The sequence below is a fragment of the Numenius arquata genome, chromosome 25 (genome assembly GCF_964106895.1).
Source record: "Numenius arquata chromosome 25, bNumArq3.hap1.1, whole genome shotgun sequence".
In the NCBI taxonomy this organism is placed as follows: domain Eukaryota; kingdom Metazoa; phylum Chordata; class Aves; order Charadriiformes; family Scolopacidae; genus Numenius; species Numenius arquata.
The window spans coordinates 4,718,579-4,732,323 of NC_133600.1; the positions used below are offsets into that span (position 1 = coordinate 4,718,579).

At 45.8% G+C, this 13,745-nt stretch overlaps 1 protein-coding gene across 3 annotated transcripts in view; it reads left to right on the forward strand.

Annotated features, from left to right (window-relative positions):
- CRTC1 (CREB regulated transcription coactivator 1) overlaps positions 1 to 13,124 on the forward strand; it is a 44,234-nt gene extending 31,110 nt beyond the window's left edge. For 2 of the 3 annotated variants that reach the window (XM_074163635.1, XM_074163634.1), the window contains 6 exons: positions 1,526 to 1,662; positions 2,605 to 2,856; positions 4,993 to 5,094; positions 10,421 to 10,507; positions 11,322 to 11,502; positions 12,332 to 13,124. In XM_074163635.1, coding sequence (XP_074019736.1) covers positions 1,526 to 1,662; positions 2,605 to 2,856; positions 4,993 to 5,094; positions 10,421 to 10,507; positions 11,322 to 11,502; positions 12,332 to 12,543 — 971 coding nt within the window. In that variant the 3' untranslated portion in view covers positions 12,544 to 13,124. The remainder of the gene's footprint in view (positions 1 to 1,525; positions 1,663 to 2,604; positions 2,857 to 4,992; positions 5,095 to 10,420; positions 10,508 to 11,321; positions 11,503 to 12,331) is intronic. The other variant, XM_074163636.1, reaches the window with a different exon arrangement.
- The last annotated feature ends 621 nt before the right edge of the window (positions 13,125 to 13,745 follow it).

Here is a 13,745-nt window from a genome sequence, read left to right on the forward strand (position 1 = left end):
ACAAGTTTTCAGGTCTCAAAAAAGACTCTAGAAAGGTTCAGAGATGGGCTGTCTCTCAAGCAGAACTTCCCGAGTCTGTGCGAAGAGAACTATTGTGTGTATAAAAAGAAATGAGCTACTTTGGTGGAGTTAGGCCAGATTGAGTCGCTACATTATTTTTTTTTGCCATACTCATAATTAGCAAAGTAAATAGTATAAAACCAAACCGGTAAGTATATAATTGCTTTGAAAACATTCCCTGATCTATCAAAGACATAACAAATTAAAAAGATACACTCATTGATGATTTTCTGCTTCTCTTTGGAGACTGTCCCATCGTTTAATCTTTGGCATAGTCAGTGTTTGGTGCTTTTTTAACTGATTTTTTTCCACACCCTCCTTGCCTCTCTTTCTTGGCTAAAGAGCTAGAAGATAACATAAAGGCTTTTGAACCTTTTGCAGGAGCTCTGCGTTGCACAGGCATGTCCTCAGCAGCCCCCAAGAAAAGGTGGGGAAACAAATACCTGTCAGGTTACGGAGAACTACCAGCAATTTCAGAGTACGCGTTTGTGCGTTTGAGTCTGTCGGATCACTGACATGTTCCGTGAGACGGTGTTGATTTTGAAAACATGGCAGGGGAAGCCAGGCAGGCTTCAGAATCTGCGCAGTTGGAGCCAGTTTGCCTGCTGGCTCCTTGGCAGCCTGGGCTTCCTGGCTCCCTGGCAGCTTGCCTGGAAGCCCTGAACGTTTGCCAAGTGCCTGGGAGCTCACAGGCTCCTGTGAATTCCTCCTTTCTGGCAGCTCTGGGAGAACAGCTCACTCATCAGATTGTCCTGAAATCACTTTCCAGGGTGTCTCGGTTCCTCTAGGGTGAGGCAGAAAATAGGGGAGGGTTCAGAACTTCCCGATCTTTGTCTTGAATTTGAAGAAAATGACAATACTTGAATTGTTTATCCCTACAGCCTCCTCGGTCGTGGCTCTTTAGAGTGTGAAGGATATTTCCTGCCTTCCTGTGCGCTGCTATGCCATTAAAAATGGAGTACTTCCTGTGTAACCAGTTTTTCTTCTGCATTTTCCATTAAATAAGTGTTTGCTTTTATAATATCTCAAGTGCCTTCTGATTAGCCTTGTTATATGATCTGTTATCTTCTTCCTGAAGTTTCAGCCCTTACAAATGGAGCAGAATGTGCTTTTCCTGGGATCAGTGTGTGCAGCCCGGGAGTGAGAACGATACCCGTGGTTTCTGTAAAGCCCCGAAGCTGCTCTGCCTGTTTTGGTTTAGAGTCGGATTCTGTGCACGAATCCTGGTCCAGGATAAACCACAGGGATCTTTCTCCCACCCTCGTGCTCTTCAGCCTGACAAAATTAATTGTAAATTATGTAACGAGTTTCAGCCTGATTGGCCAAGGTGTATTCAGCACTTTGCATTAAGTGGTTGTCCACTTAGACCTTTCATTTTTCATCGTTTAGGTAATTACCTCTATACAAGTATCAATAATCCATTGCTCTGTTCCCGTTTAAGCCGTGTTTTTTTCCTTCCTGGCAGGAATGACGACGACGCCAGCCCCTTCCCAGCAGCACCGTCAGCCAACCGTCAGTCCCCTGTCCCTGGGCGCGGACTCACGGCGACCACAGTCACAGCAGATGTCTCCGACGCTCTCCCCGCTGTCACCGATCACTCAGGTAGGAACTTACTTGGAGAATTAATTTTTTTTTAATCCCAGATGAGTTGTTTCACTCTACCTGGGGACGAGCCGACTGTAACTTCATCTCTCTTGTTCTGTAATTTTCTTCTTTAAATGCTTATAAGTATGCTTTATGCTTATAAATATCTAAAGGGTGGGTTGAAGGAGGAGGGAGCCAGACTCTTTTCAGTGGTTGCCAGTGACAGGACAAGGGGCAACGGGCACAAGCTGGAACATAGGAGGTTCCACTCAAATATGAGAAGAAACTTCTTCCCGGTGAGGGTGCCAGAGCCCTGGAACAGGCTGCCCAGGGAGGGTGTGGAGTCCCCTTCTCTGGAGATTTTCAAGACCCGCCTGGATGCAGCCCTGAGTAACATGCTCTGACGTGCTCTGGGCAATCCTGCTTCAGCAGGGGAGTTGGACTAGATGATCTCTATGGTCCCTTCCAACTCTAAAAATTCAGTGAAATTCAGTGAAATGTGTTCATTAATTCAGAGCCTTAAAAAGGGAGTGGTTTGTAGAGGGGACAGGTTTTACTTTTGCTTTTCCAGAACTGTGATAAAAAACATCTATTGGGATGCTTTTCTGTAACGGTATTGTCCCAAAGTTAGTTGTGAAATTTGAAAGACGCTTCTCTAATTGATGAGAGAAGCTCAATTAGCTTTTTTAATTGATTTCATAAGTGTGACCGCGCGACTGCATGGGTTGTCAATTCCTGACCTGGGCTTTCAGCTGGGCTTTTAGAGTATTTGTTTATTGTACACTGGAGGTGATATTAAGATTTTTGAAACATGTTCTTGACTGTTTCTGAACCTTTTGGTAAGATTGTTTTAAATGCAAGATGAGATTGACTTAGTACAAGTTTACTTGGGGTGAAACTTGATGTGCTTGAAAATGAAACTACCTGCCAGCGCAGACGATTTTGGTTGTTCTTTTTCAGGCCGTGGCTATGGATGCGTTGTCTCTGGAGCAGCAGCTTCCCCCCTACCCGTTTTTTACCCAGACAACTTCCCAGCAGCAGCAGCAGCCCCAGGTGGCGAGTACCCTGCCTCAGAACACTCCTCTCATGCAGAGCTCGGGCCTTCAGCGAGGAACGCAGCTCCCGCCGCTCTCCGTCACCGTCCCCTCCACCATCCCGCAGTCCCCCCCGGGCAGCCAGACCCAGCCCTCCATGGGAATAGACATCAACTCGGTAAGCGCAGGCAGGGCTGGAAGGGAGCGAGCTTTCCTTCGGAAAACCTGGAGAAATGCAGCGTAGTGGCAGGGATAAGCTGGACAGCCCTTGTAATAAATGTACTTTTAGGCAGAGCCTGAAGTAGACTTAAAATGATTTTGCTTAAATCCACATTTAAATGTTTTTCTAGAGGAAAATTGGGGTTTAGTGTATGCTTAGAGAGGCCTTAGTTTCATAAAACGGTGTCCCTTAAAACTCCGTGTTTGATCGGACCAGCTTAAATACATCAGCATTTATTTTGTATCTTGCTGCTGCCGTTTTCAGGCTGTTAAATGTCACGCACCCCCAGCACAGCGTATGTTACGCGCTGTGCTACAGACCCGAGAGAGGAACTAACAGAAATTCGATAAAGAAACCTGCTAACAAACATTTTCCAAAAGTTGGAGAGAACCGGGTATTTTCTATACTTCCTATATTTAGAACCCTTTCATTCTAAGGACTTTTAGACCATACATTATTACCTTCAAAAATTGGATTTGTGGCTGCCTTCAGGTGCGCAGAAGAAATGGAGTGTGTGCATTCGTATACCGAGGGTTTATGGACAGATTTCTTTTCTGGCTTGTTTCGACATGGTCTGGTATGAAATGTTCTGTCTGTCTTAGCACACAAAAACCCAAAATGCAGAGCAGGAGGAGGGTTCCAGGCTACCGAGGGAAGAATTTCACAGCTTGTTCTCCGTTCCTTCTGCCCTGCTGCGTAGGATCTGAGCTGTCTGACCTCTTGTGTCCTCCCGGCAGTGTCACAGTGACAGTAATTGGTTTGAGAATGAGAAGAAATCAGTGTCTATTGATCTTAGCACTTGATCGTGGCTTTAATTAGTGGATGAATTTTTTAACGATTTGTGCCGATTAGTGCTTCTTGAAAGAAGCCGCTTCTCTTTCCGTGTTGGAAGGGGAAGAGGGAAGGACAAATCCAGCAGTGGGAAGGTACCGACCCCCTCAAAATGTGTCCCCACGTTTTGATTCTGATACTCCTGTAGCTACAGATAATTCTGATTTTCATTCTTTGCTTTCTGTGTTGCTTTCCTCATCCTAAACTTCTTTATGACCTTAACTTTTAGGGTGCTGTGCTTGTCTTTTTAAAGCAACTGGAATCATTCATAATTCAACTTAAGACTAGTTTATCGAAAAGCCGTCTGAGCTGCGTTACGCTCTCACCGGCAACCTCTAGTTTATGTAAAGCAATATTGAAATTAATTTTGCTGTAGTTTGGATGGCTGCTTAAAGTGTGTAAGTAGCAACGCAGGGCTACAAAGACGTATTTTTTTTGGGGATTTCCAGAATTGGGTGTCAGGAAGCGGTGGTGGGGCAGCGTTCTCCCACACTGCAGAGCGCTCTGGTTAAATTACTCCTTTTCTTAGAACCTGGATTGCAGGTTTTCCTCCATCATCTGTTAAATTTCTAAAGGAAGTATAATGAGAAAAGCTGTATTATTTATGTTAATTAGTGCAACATTCTACCTAAATGCCATTAAGATAATTAATTTGTTCAAATCCAGGGTTCTTTATGACCAAAAAAAAGGTAAATCTTTGAAAATGCGTTCTCAAGAAGACTGAGAACGATGTAAATAGCAGTAATATAAACCTGCAAAACATCGTGTGAATTCTCAGACAGTGTCTGTTCCGTGTCCGGGGGTAAAACGCAGGTTTGAGAAGGATTCCAGGTTACACACTTGTATCCTGATAACGCACCCAGGCTGTTCAGGACTAGGCAGAGTAAAACAGGGAGGATTTCCCGGAGCAGGGTAAACACAGGTTAAGGATGTGTGGGTATGGCAGCTGAATTAAAGAATAAATTACATTATTTTTGAGTTATTCCCAGATTTCAAGACTTTTTTTTTCCCTAAATCGTTGGCTGACCAGCTTTTTTTTTATTTTTATTTTTTTAAATTGAGCGTAACTGAGAACAGTGAGGAAACATCTCACCAGTTTTGCTTGTACGACAGCCCTGCCCTGCTCTCAGCCCTTCGGTCAGACGCGAGAGTTGCTGAAGAGGATGGTCTCTCCCAGCTTCCTCCAGCTGTGCGCGCCAGAAGTTTGAGAATTTTCCAACCTTCCATCAATCCCATGGTGTTTAATTCTGTGTTGTTCTGTAGGCTTCACTCCAGCAGTACCGCAGTAATGCTGGCTCCCCAGCCAACCAGTCTCCCACCTCTCCTGTCTCCAATCAAGGCTTCTCTCCTGGCAGCTCCCCTCAAGTAAGGGACTCTGTGCTTCCACAGGCCTTGCTTCTTGTGTTTGTTTTTAGTTGAGTCTCTCCATTACTGACCCATAGTTGTCTCACTGTAACTCTGTGTGCCTCATGCATTACCGGTGTCTCATCTTGTTCGCAGTTTCATTCAGTTCCAGAGTTTTTCAATAGCTGGTGAATTGCCTTTTTGTTGAGCAACGCTACTATTTGAACACTGTTAAAACGCAGTGATTTCATAGAATCACAGACTGGTTTGGGTTGGAAGGGACCTTAAAGATCACCCAGTCCCACCCCCTGCCCTGGGCAGGGACACCTCCTACCAGACCAGGTTGCTCCAAGCCCCCTCCAACCTGGCCTTGAACCCCTCCAGGGATGGGGCAGCCACAGCTTCTCTGGGCAACCTGGGCCAGGCTCTCACCACCCTCACAGCAAAGAAGTTCTTCCCCAGATCTCATCTCAATCTCCCCTCTTTCAGTTTGAAACCATTTCCCCTCATCCTATGGCTTCTTTCCCTCCACTTTCTTTGGGGACGGAACCCCCAGGTAGACCCCTTTCAATTAGCAACTTCTCGTAGGAGCTGACAGGTGAGCTTGGGAGTGCAAGGGAGGGAGACAGGAGAAAGAAGTGTCCCCTGCAGCAGGATAACTCCTGCGGCACTAAATACCACTTGTATGGCCAAAGGCATTTCTATCAGGACCTTTTTTGACACGGGAGTGTACACTTTGAAAGAAAACACTGGAGAAAACGCTCTTAAAATTAGCAGTTGTATCTTGGGGCTTGCAGGGAAGGGGTTAGTAAACACGCTTTCCTGCACGCTGGCTGGTTTTAATTCCTGTGTATGTATATACTCACACATCCCTGTGTCCTATAGGCAACTCAGAGCTTGGTGTGTGTGTGTAAACTGATAAAAGGGAATTTTTCTCTGCCAGCAGCCAGACAGTTAGAAAGAAGGCAGCCTTTAGGGGTGCCCCTAATGTGGGGGAGCGAGTGCATTTCCAGTGCAGAAATAATCCGATGCTGCTAAACCAGCTCCACGTGGGCTGCCCTTTTCCTAAATCCCACCTGGAGAAACGAGGTGCAGGGAATTCTTCCGGAGCATCACAAAAGACTCTGAAAATACGTTTTGTGTTTCATCATTTACCGTTGAAGGCTGTAAGGAGGATCCTGTCTAAGTAAGTGCTGCCCCTTCCCGGTTCCAAAGCAGAAGCTTCGCCTCTCCTTGCCATTAGCCAGAGACAGGTCACTGGTAAGCTCAGCATTAGATCCGAGCGTCAGGACTGTCTGGATTTTCCTAACCCTTGCTTAATTGCTTCTTAACTTCTCTCTCTTCCGCCTGCTTCTCCCAGTTCTGCCGGGTTCTGTGTGTGGCTCAAAGAAAACAAGCGACCTGACTCCTCCAGGCTGTCGCGTAGAGCAAAGCCGTTGCCAGTCCTGCTGCAAAGTCTCAGCTCCACCTCTCATTTGGGCAGGGCACCTCATTTTTGATTTTTGCGTTGATTTTTCTTTCCCCCTTGGCTTCTCAATAACTCTTTCTTGGTTTTGTCCGCGGGCTCGTTGCCACTGGTCAGTGCAAAGTGCTGGGGCGCAGCGGGCACCCCCCAGTGGAGCGCACACTCAGCTGTAATTTTTCCTGCTGGGCCTGTTTTATCCTTATGTAAACTCTTGCTGTTTTCAGGGGGGACACCCTAACTCTGCCTGGAGAGAAGAGGGTTTATTAATACTGCTTACTTTGAGTAGTGGCCCCTTAAAAATACCCACACAATTCTTGTATTTTTGCTAAATTAAAAATAAGACAGCTTTTCTTGCCTCTATCAGTGACCAAAAGCTGGTTGTGGCGAGCGAGCCGTGTGTGGCGGTGGTCACAAATATTAAGTGTGGAGAGAAGCAATGGGGGAAGAAAAATCGGGGTTGGTTGTGATTACGGGGCAGCTCCCAACCAGCAGGATCCATCAGCCTGTAGAGTTTTCTGCCAGGAGTAGAGGCAGGTTGGTTCCAAGAGCAGAACGTACCCATTCTGGACCAGTTTGGCACTGGCTGACGAGTGGAAGGTGTGACCGGGTGGGTGTTCTCCCCTTGCTCCCCGTTTCTCTGATTAATTTTAGGTTAAACCTTTCTGCAGCGTATCCGTACGAGGAGTGACACGCTCTCAAAACAGAAATCTGCGGTTTGATTTTTATCACGTACGGTTCATTCACCAGAAGTTTTTTGTTTGTTTATTTATTTATTTTTTTTTAATCTTTTCCACATCTCCAAATCTATTTGCTCTCGTGTTTTCAGATGTGTGTTTGTTACACGAAGGGCTTCCTGTTCAAACACGAATTGAAAAGCTCTGCTTGTAGTTCTCGCCTTGGTGTTTGCATGGCTTTTCATCGACAACGGCTTGTTTATTCCTACTTTGCTTTTCTCCTCTAACACCTGGCACACTGTTCCAATTAGCTAGAAATCTTGCTTTTTTTTTTTTTTTTAGTAGAATGGCTGTTTACTGGATAATATGGTATGTATTTTTAGATGAATAATTTAAGCCAGGGGTTTTGTGGTTTGGGTTTGTGTTTTTTCCTTGCAGTCACCACATCATTAACCCCAGAAGATGTACTGTTGACAAAACAGACCTCATCTAGTGGTTCTGGAGGAGCTGGTGTTAGCAAGATGTTTTTCACAGAGTTGTTGATAAATTATTCTAGAACTCTGAAGTGTTGAAGTAATGACATTTCCAGTTGATTTCCTTTGGGAGTTTCAGTGCTCACAGATGTAATAACCCATATACTTCAGAGCTGAGGAATAAATACGGGTTGTATGTTTTGTTAGGAGTTACTAACCTAGACTTGCACGAATAGATTTTGCTCTCCTGTTTATTATTTTTCACGTTGCCCAAACTTTTTAGGATGGGAAACATGTTAAGTGGAATGCAAAGACTTTAGTTTTTGCCCTACTTCTGAAAAGCTCCTGTAAACGTGAAATGTCAGAAGTTAAAGGAACAACAACCAAAACCTTGATCCGCTTTGGAGCTCTCGAATAACTCTTGACTCCATTCTTTTTAACGAAGTAACACGTGTAGCAGGTTGAATAATGTGGAGTTTGAGTAGTTGATCAGAATGTGCCTGGGAAGCAAGTAAGATAGCCGTGGTTTAAGGAAAAGTGTGGCTATTTTAAGTAGCGCTTTGCTTTCTTGCTTGTCAGGTGTGAGGTGGCTCTTGCTTGTGGTGATTGAGAACTTCCTCATCCCCCTGCCTTTTATGAGGGATAGAGCGGCCACTGCAGTTTTGAGGACCGGATGATAAATTGGAGAATTGGTTCCAATTACAACCCTTTTCCATTTTTACCTGTTCTAAGGAAGGCATGGAGTAGGGTGTGAAGCTGCAAAGATGTCATTATTCTGTGGTCATCGCTGTGACAGGTCATAAATGCCCAGGGAAGTGAATCAAAATCTTATTTTTGTCCATAAAACCCTATTCTTGGCTTGAGCTGTATTTAATCAGCCTTAAGGATGAGCTGCCTTCGTTTAGTTAAACCATTTCTTACCGAGAAGTTACCGTATGACCTTCTCCGGCGGAGATTTGGAGGCAGTTATCGGGCACCGTTTCCGACTCTGCCGGTGTCGTGCTTTAAAATGCAGCACGTGGAGATCCCTGAGGCTTCTCCTCCCGGTCCTGCCGTTATCCAGCAGCGCTGCTCCGCGGCAAATATCCCTTTTCTCCGAGACCGTTCAAACCCAGCCCGCGCCCTCGCACGCAGCCGGAGGAAAGAGCTTCGCTGCGATGCTCGGGGCAGTTCTTGGTCCAACTGGGATCCCCTCGGCAGAGTTGGGCAGCGCCGCGGCACGCGCTGAGCTTCCAGCCGCCGTCCCCCCGCCGAGTCCCCTCCTCGGGCTTGCGAATTCCTCCCTTCGGGCCACATTTTCTCCACGAGCGGCCACATAATGTGATGGCTGAGGATTCTGGCTGAAGGTGGGAAGGTTTTTTGTTTGCTTTAAAGGAATATCTTGTGGCTTCTGTCCCCATAGTCTCCTCTCGTGGAGGTTGTGGGCAATTTAGGGTGGGTTTTTTTAATACAAGACTTTATTCTTTTCCTTGCATGTAACCTGCAAATAAGCTGCGCTGAGGTATACTAATCCTGTAGGAGGGAGAATGCTTAAAATGTGACGTTTGCTGAAATTTTTATGTTCGCTGTTGTGGACATCATCCTGGTTTTGAGTATCTCGATCTTTGCCCGCGTTCAGTGCTTTTAGCTTGTGGCGGCTGCTGTGACTCCGCTCTGATATTTCCTGGGCTTTCGCTTAATTTCATTTGCTGATTAGGTTTCGAAGGGGAAAATTTGTAGCCTTCCTCTTTTAACGCGTAGCTAGAACAGCTGGAAAATGCTATACGAGGCACTGAATTATTTTTGTTCAAGATTGATACAAACTCTCGGTGCAAATTGTCTTTTATAGACACCATCTTTTATAGATGCTGTCAGCAGATGTTTTGTTTTCAACTGGAGTCTCGGGATTTGCGATAGTTTTAAGTAGGAAGCGATCTCTCTGTGATTTCTTTTATATCTGACAATTCTTTGGGCCAGCACTGAATAGTATTAAAACACTGACCTCAAATTCTTGTTCACCTTTAAAATGACTTTTTAAATGATAAATGATGGAGAATAACTGCTAAATGCTTGTTGTGCTGGAGGGGGCGGTAAATTAGCAAGGCTGAGGGATTCTTCCCGAGATTCTTGCCTTCAAACTGCCAATAATGTGCTTTCCCAGGGCTTTCTCCTTAACTTTCCTGAGCCGCAGCTAAAGTGAAATGACTTTAAAATGTCACTTTGCTCTCGGCACGTTGTTGTCTCGGTGAAGCCGGCTGTCGGTGAGCACGAGGTCGCAGAGACAGCGAGCTGTGAGTGGCCTGGCGTCGCATTTTCTTGTAACGTGCAGTTTGAATTCTGTGTGGGGTTTGTCTTTCACCAAAAAAAACCAAAACAACAAAAACCAAAAACCAACACCAATTCCCAAAGAAGCCGAAGGTGCAGAGCGATTTGATTTCCCGTGTTACCTGACGCGCTCGTCTGTTTTCATAACTCAGAAGTTTTACGTGTTGTACGTCCTCCCCGAGGAAGTTTGTTTGGTTTCACTTGCCTGTATCTTTGTGTCACCGAAAAGGCGGCGTAACGTGGAAGGGTTTGTGTCTCGGAGGGAAACACCGACCGTTGGATCAATTTGCTGACGGTTAGTGGTGGTTAATGATGAAGGGCGCTGCTAATTAATGCTGAGAAGAACAGTCGGAAGGCTGGAGTCACTCGCACGCCGTGGGGACGCCTGTTTGTGAGATTTTTGCACCATAAAGACTCTGTTTTGTTTTCAGCATTCTTCCATTCTGGGGAGTGTATTTGGTGACTCCTATTATGATCAGCAGATGACAGCTAGGCAGGCTAATGCCCTATCCCATCAGGTGAGCAAATTCATCTCAGATTTTCAGCTATATTTCGGCCCCCTGCAGCTTAAAATAAATATAAACCAAGTTCTGATTATTTTATTTGAGATCACATTTTGTCCATGTAGTTTTACTTCTGTTATTTTTAGTTTGCAATACTCAGGGATTTCTTTTCTTCTTCCTTTTTTTTCTCCTCCCCGGTCTTCCTGCCCCTTCCTCCCTCTTAGCCATCGTAGCGGATGTTTTTAAAGGCGTTCTGCCAAGTTTATTGGATTAAAAATAATGAAAATGAAATTAAAAAAAAACCCCACTGACGGTTGGTTGCATTTGGGAAGGATTCACTTGTAGGTGGGAACGATATTTACTCCTGAATTTGGCAAACGGCTCGTGCAGGGTCCCTAAACCAAACCGGCAGCCCCGAGCCTTCGTTAGTTTGCAGTGTGTTAATTTATTCAACTGCAAAATACGCTCTGGTACCAGAAAAAAAATGAGCTGGCTTCTCAGAGGCAATGCTCGATGGGCAGATACCTGAGGTAGTAGCATGAATTAGGGGTTTGGTTTTTTTTTACTTTGCTTTAAAGCTACCTTTTCTTCTGTTCTTACGGTATCAAAAGCAACGCTTTTATTTTTGCATCCATCCTCTCCTCATCCCCCCTGCACTCTGAATTTGGCAGTAAAGTGAAATTAGACCGTATTTTGATCAACGAAACCTAAAGATGAATTTGTTTGCCTGTCTCTTTCAACGTTACTCCCCCTACTTGAGCTTTGTAAGTTGTTTTGCTGTATTTCCTGATGGATACAAGTAATAATTCCTTTGTGCCTTGGTCTTCAGCTGGAACAGTTTAATATGATAGAAAACGCCATTAGTTCCAACAGCCTGTACAGCCCTTGTTCCACCCTTAACTACTCCCAGGCAGCCATGATGGGACTCACCGGCAGTCATGGCAGCTTGCAGGACTCGCAGCAGCTCAACTACTCCAGCCATGGAAACATCCCCAACATCATTCTTACAGGTGAGGAAAAACAAAAAAAAAAAAAAAAAAAAAAAACCCAACCCAGACTTATCCGAGGAGTAAAGCCATCCCCCCCTGTCGGTGTTTCCCTTCCTCGGGCAACGGCTCGCTGCCAGCCGAGAAGGGAAAAGGGCTGGTGTTGGCTTTGAAGGTTTTGTTTCCCAGTTCGTGGTACCGGTCTGGCGGATTCCCCGCCTGCCGGGGATCCCGACGGCTCTTCCTTGGTCCCAGCAAACAGGGAGAGCCGTGACGGCAGCACTGATGGTCTCACGGCCCTTCCCTACCTCTGAATTTACTGCCCCCTCCACCACGGCGAGGGAGAAACGGCGAAAACCAAACTCCTCCTTCTGCTGCTGTGTTGGAGCTCGGCAGCAAAAGGGGTTTAGTGTCACTAAGTGTCACGTATGGTGGCGCATCTGGGCACGGTTGGGCGTTTGGAAGCACTTTCTGCACAGGCCACTGAGGAAAGTGTAGCTCAGTCCAGATTTCACCCGAGGACTCTGCTGATTAGAGTCACTTAATTAGTAAATTAAGGTTATTCCTCCTAAAGCCGAGGGAGAGAAAAGGGACTCGAGTGATGCCACTTTATGGTCCCTGAGTACACGTATATGAATTGTGCCTGGTGTTGGGTCATTGTGGTGGCTTTGAGACGCTCCGACGAATGTGTAATTCATCCAGCTGGAAAGGAGGATGGATGTTTCTCACCTGAACTTCAGCCTTAGTTCGATAAATTATTCCCGAATTTTTGCGAGCTGTTTTATGACTCCTCTGCCTGGAGAATATCACTTGCTAAGTCCTCCCGACACCTTTCTCTTCCTCTTCCCTGCAGTGACGGGAGAATCCCCTCCCAGCTTATCAAAAGAACTGACCAGCTCCTTGGCAGGAGTGGGAGACGTCAGCTTCGACGCGGATTCCCAGTTCCCTCTGGATGAACTCAAAATTGACCCTTTAACCTTGGATGGACTTCACATGCTCAACGACCCAGACATGGTCCTCACCGACCCCGCCACAGAGGACACGTTCAGGATGGACCGGCTGTGACACGGAGGGGACACCGGGAGCCTGGGAATGACGCTTGTTCCTGGAGCCCAGCCCAACTGGAGAGTCCGATGGGTCAGTGGTGTGGGAAGAGGAGCCGCCGGGAAGCAGCGGCTCCGTCCTGTACAACCTGTACCATGAGTAAAGCTTGTCGTTCTGAGCTTGCAGCGCTGCAGCCCCCTACTCCCCGTCGCGCCGTTCGTCACCCCTTATCCACTCATTGCCATTAATGAGGAAGGAGTTTCCATCAGCCTTTTCCTCTCCAGAGCCCCCCCCCCGGCCCCACCCTTTCCCCCCCACCAAAGCTCCAGCGTTAAGTTGTCAATTTATCCTTTGCACTAGAAAAGGGGGTGGTTTTTTGGGGGGCAGGGGAGGAAGGTTCAGAGCTAAGGGTAAAGCGATTCTTTCCAACCTACCAAATTATTGGCTGCTGTTTGAGACGGGGAGCGATGACTGTGTCCCCCTCCTTTTTGCCCCCCCCAGTGATTGGGAAGCAGGTCCCTGCGTTGCCACCTTCTGAGCTGGGGGGGGGAAACCCTTTGGCGGTTTTGACTCTGCTTCGTGACAGCCGCTTCGTAGAGTTTAAAAAAAAAAAAAAAAAAAAAAAAAGCTTCTTCCTTTAGCGAATCTGCCGTGTTTGTCTTCAGGTTGGTTTCCTCGAGTGTCCTCCCGCCCCCTCGGCCTCTTCTCCTGCCCCGAGCAAACGCGCCTACTCGGCCAAGCGGAAAAGCAGCCCCAGGGCCTTCGGTAGCCAAAGGCTAGTCAAAAAAGGCAACTGTGTAAACACTATTTTCAAAGCTTTTTTTTTTTTTTTTTTTTTTTAAATAAAAAAAATATATATGTAATATATATATTTATATATATGTATACATATATATCTATAGCATTTCTGAGCACACAAAAAAGTACTATAATTCATTACTTGATTAGCACGGAGGAAGGATCAGAGCATTTTAAAGCAGCTAAAAGAATATAGAGACTAACTTGCAGAGCGTGTGTCTGGTTTCACTTTGTGGGAGATTCCTGGGCAACAGGAAGGGCATTTCGATAGCAATGCCTGGCTCAAACCATGATGACTATTTTTTAATTTTTTTTATTCTTATTCATTACTTATTCTGTTACCATTATTTATGATCTTTTTTTGGTTTTTTTGTTGGGTTTTTTTTTTTTATTTAAATATTTGGATATTAGGAAAGTAGCTAAAC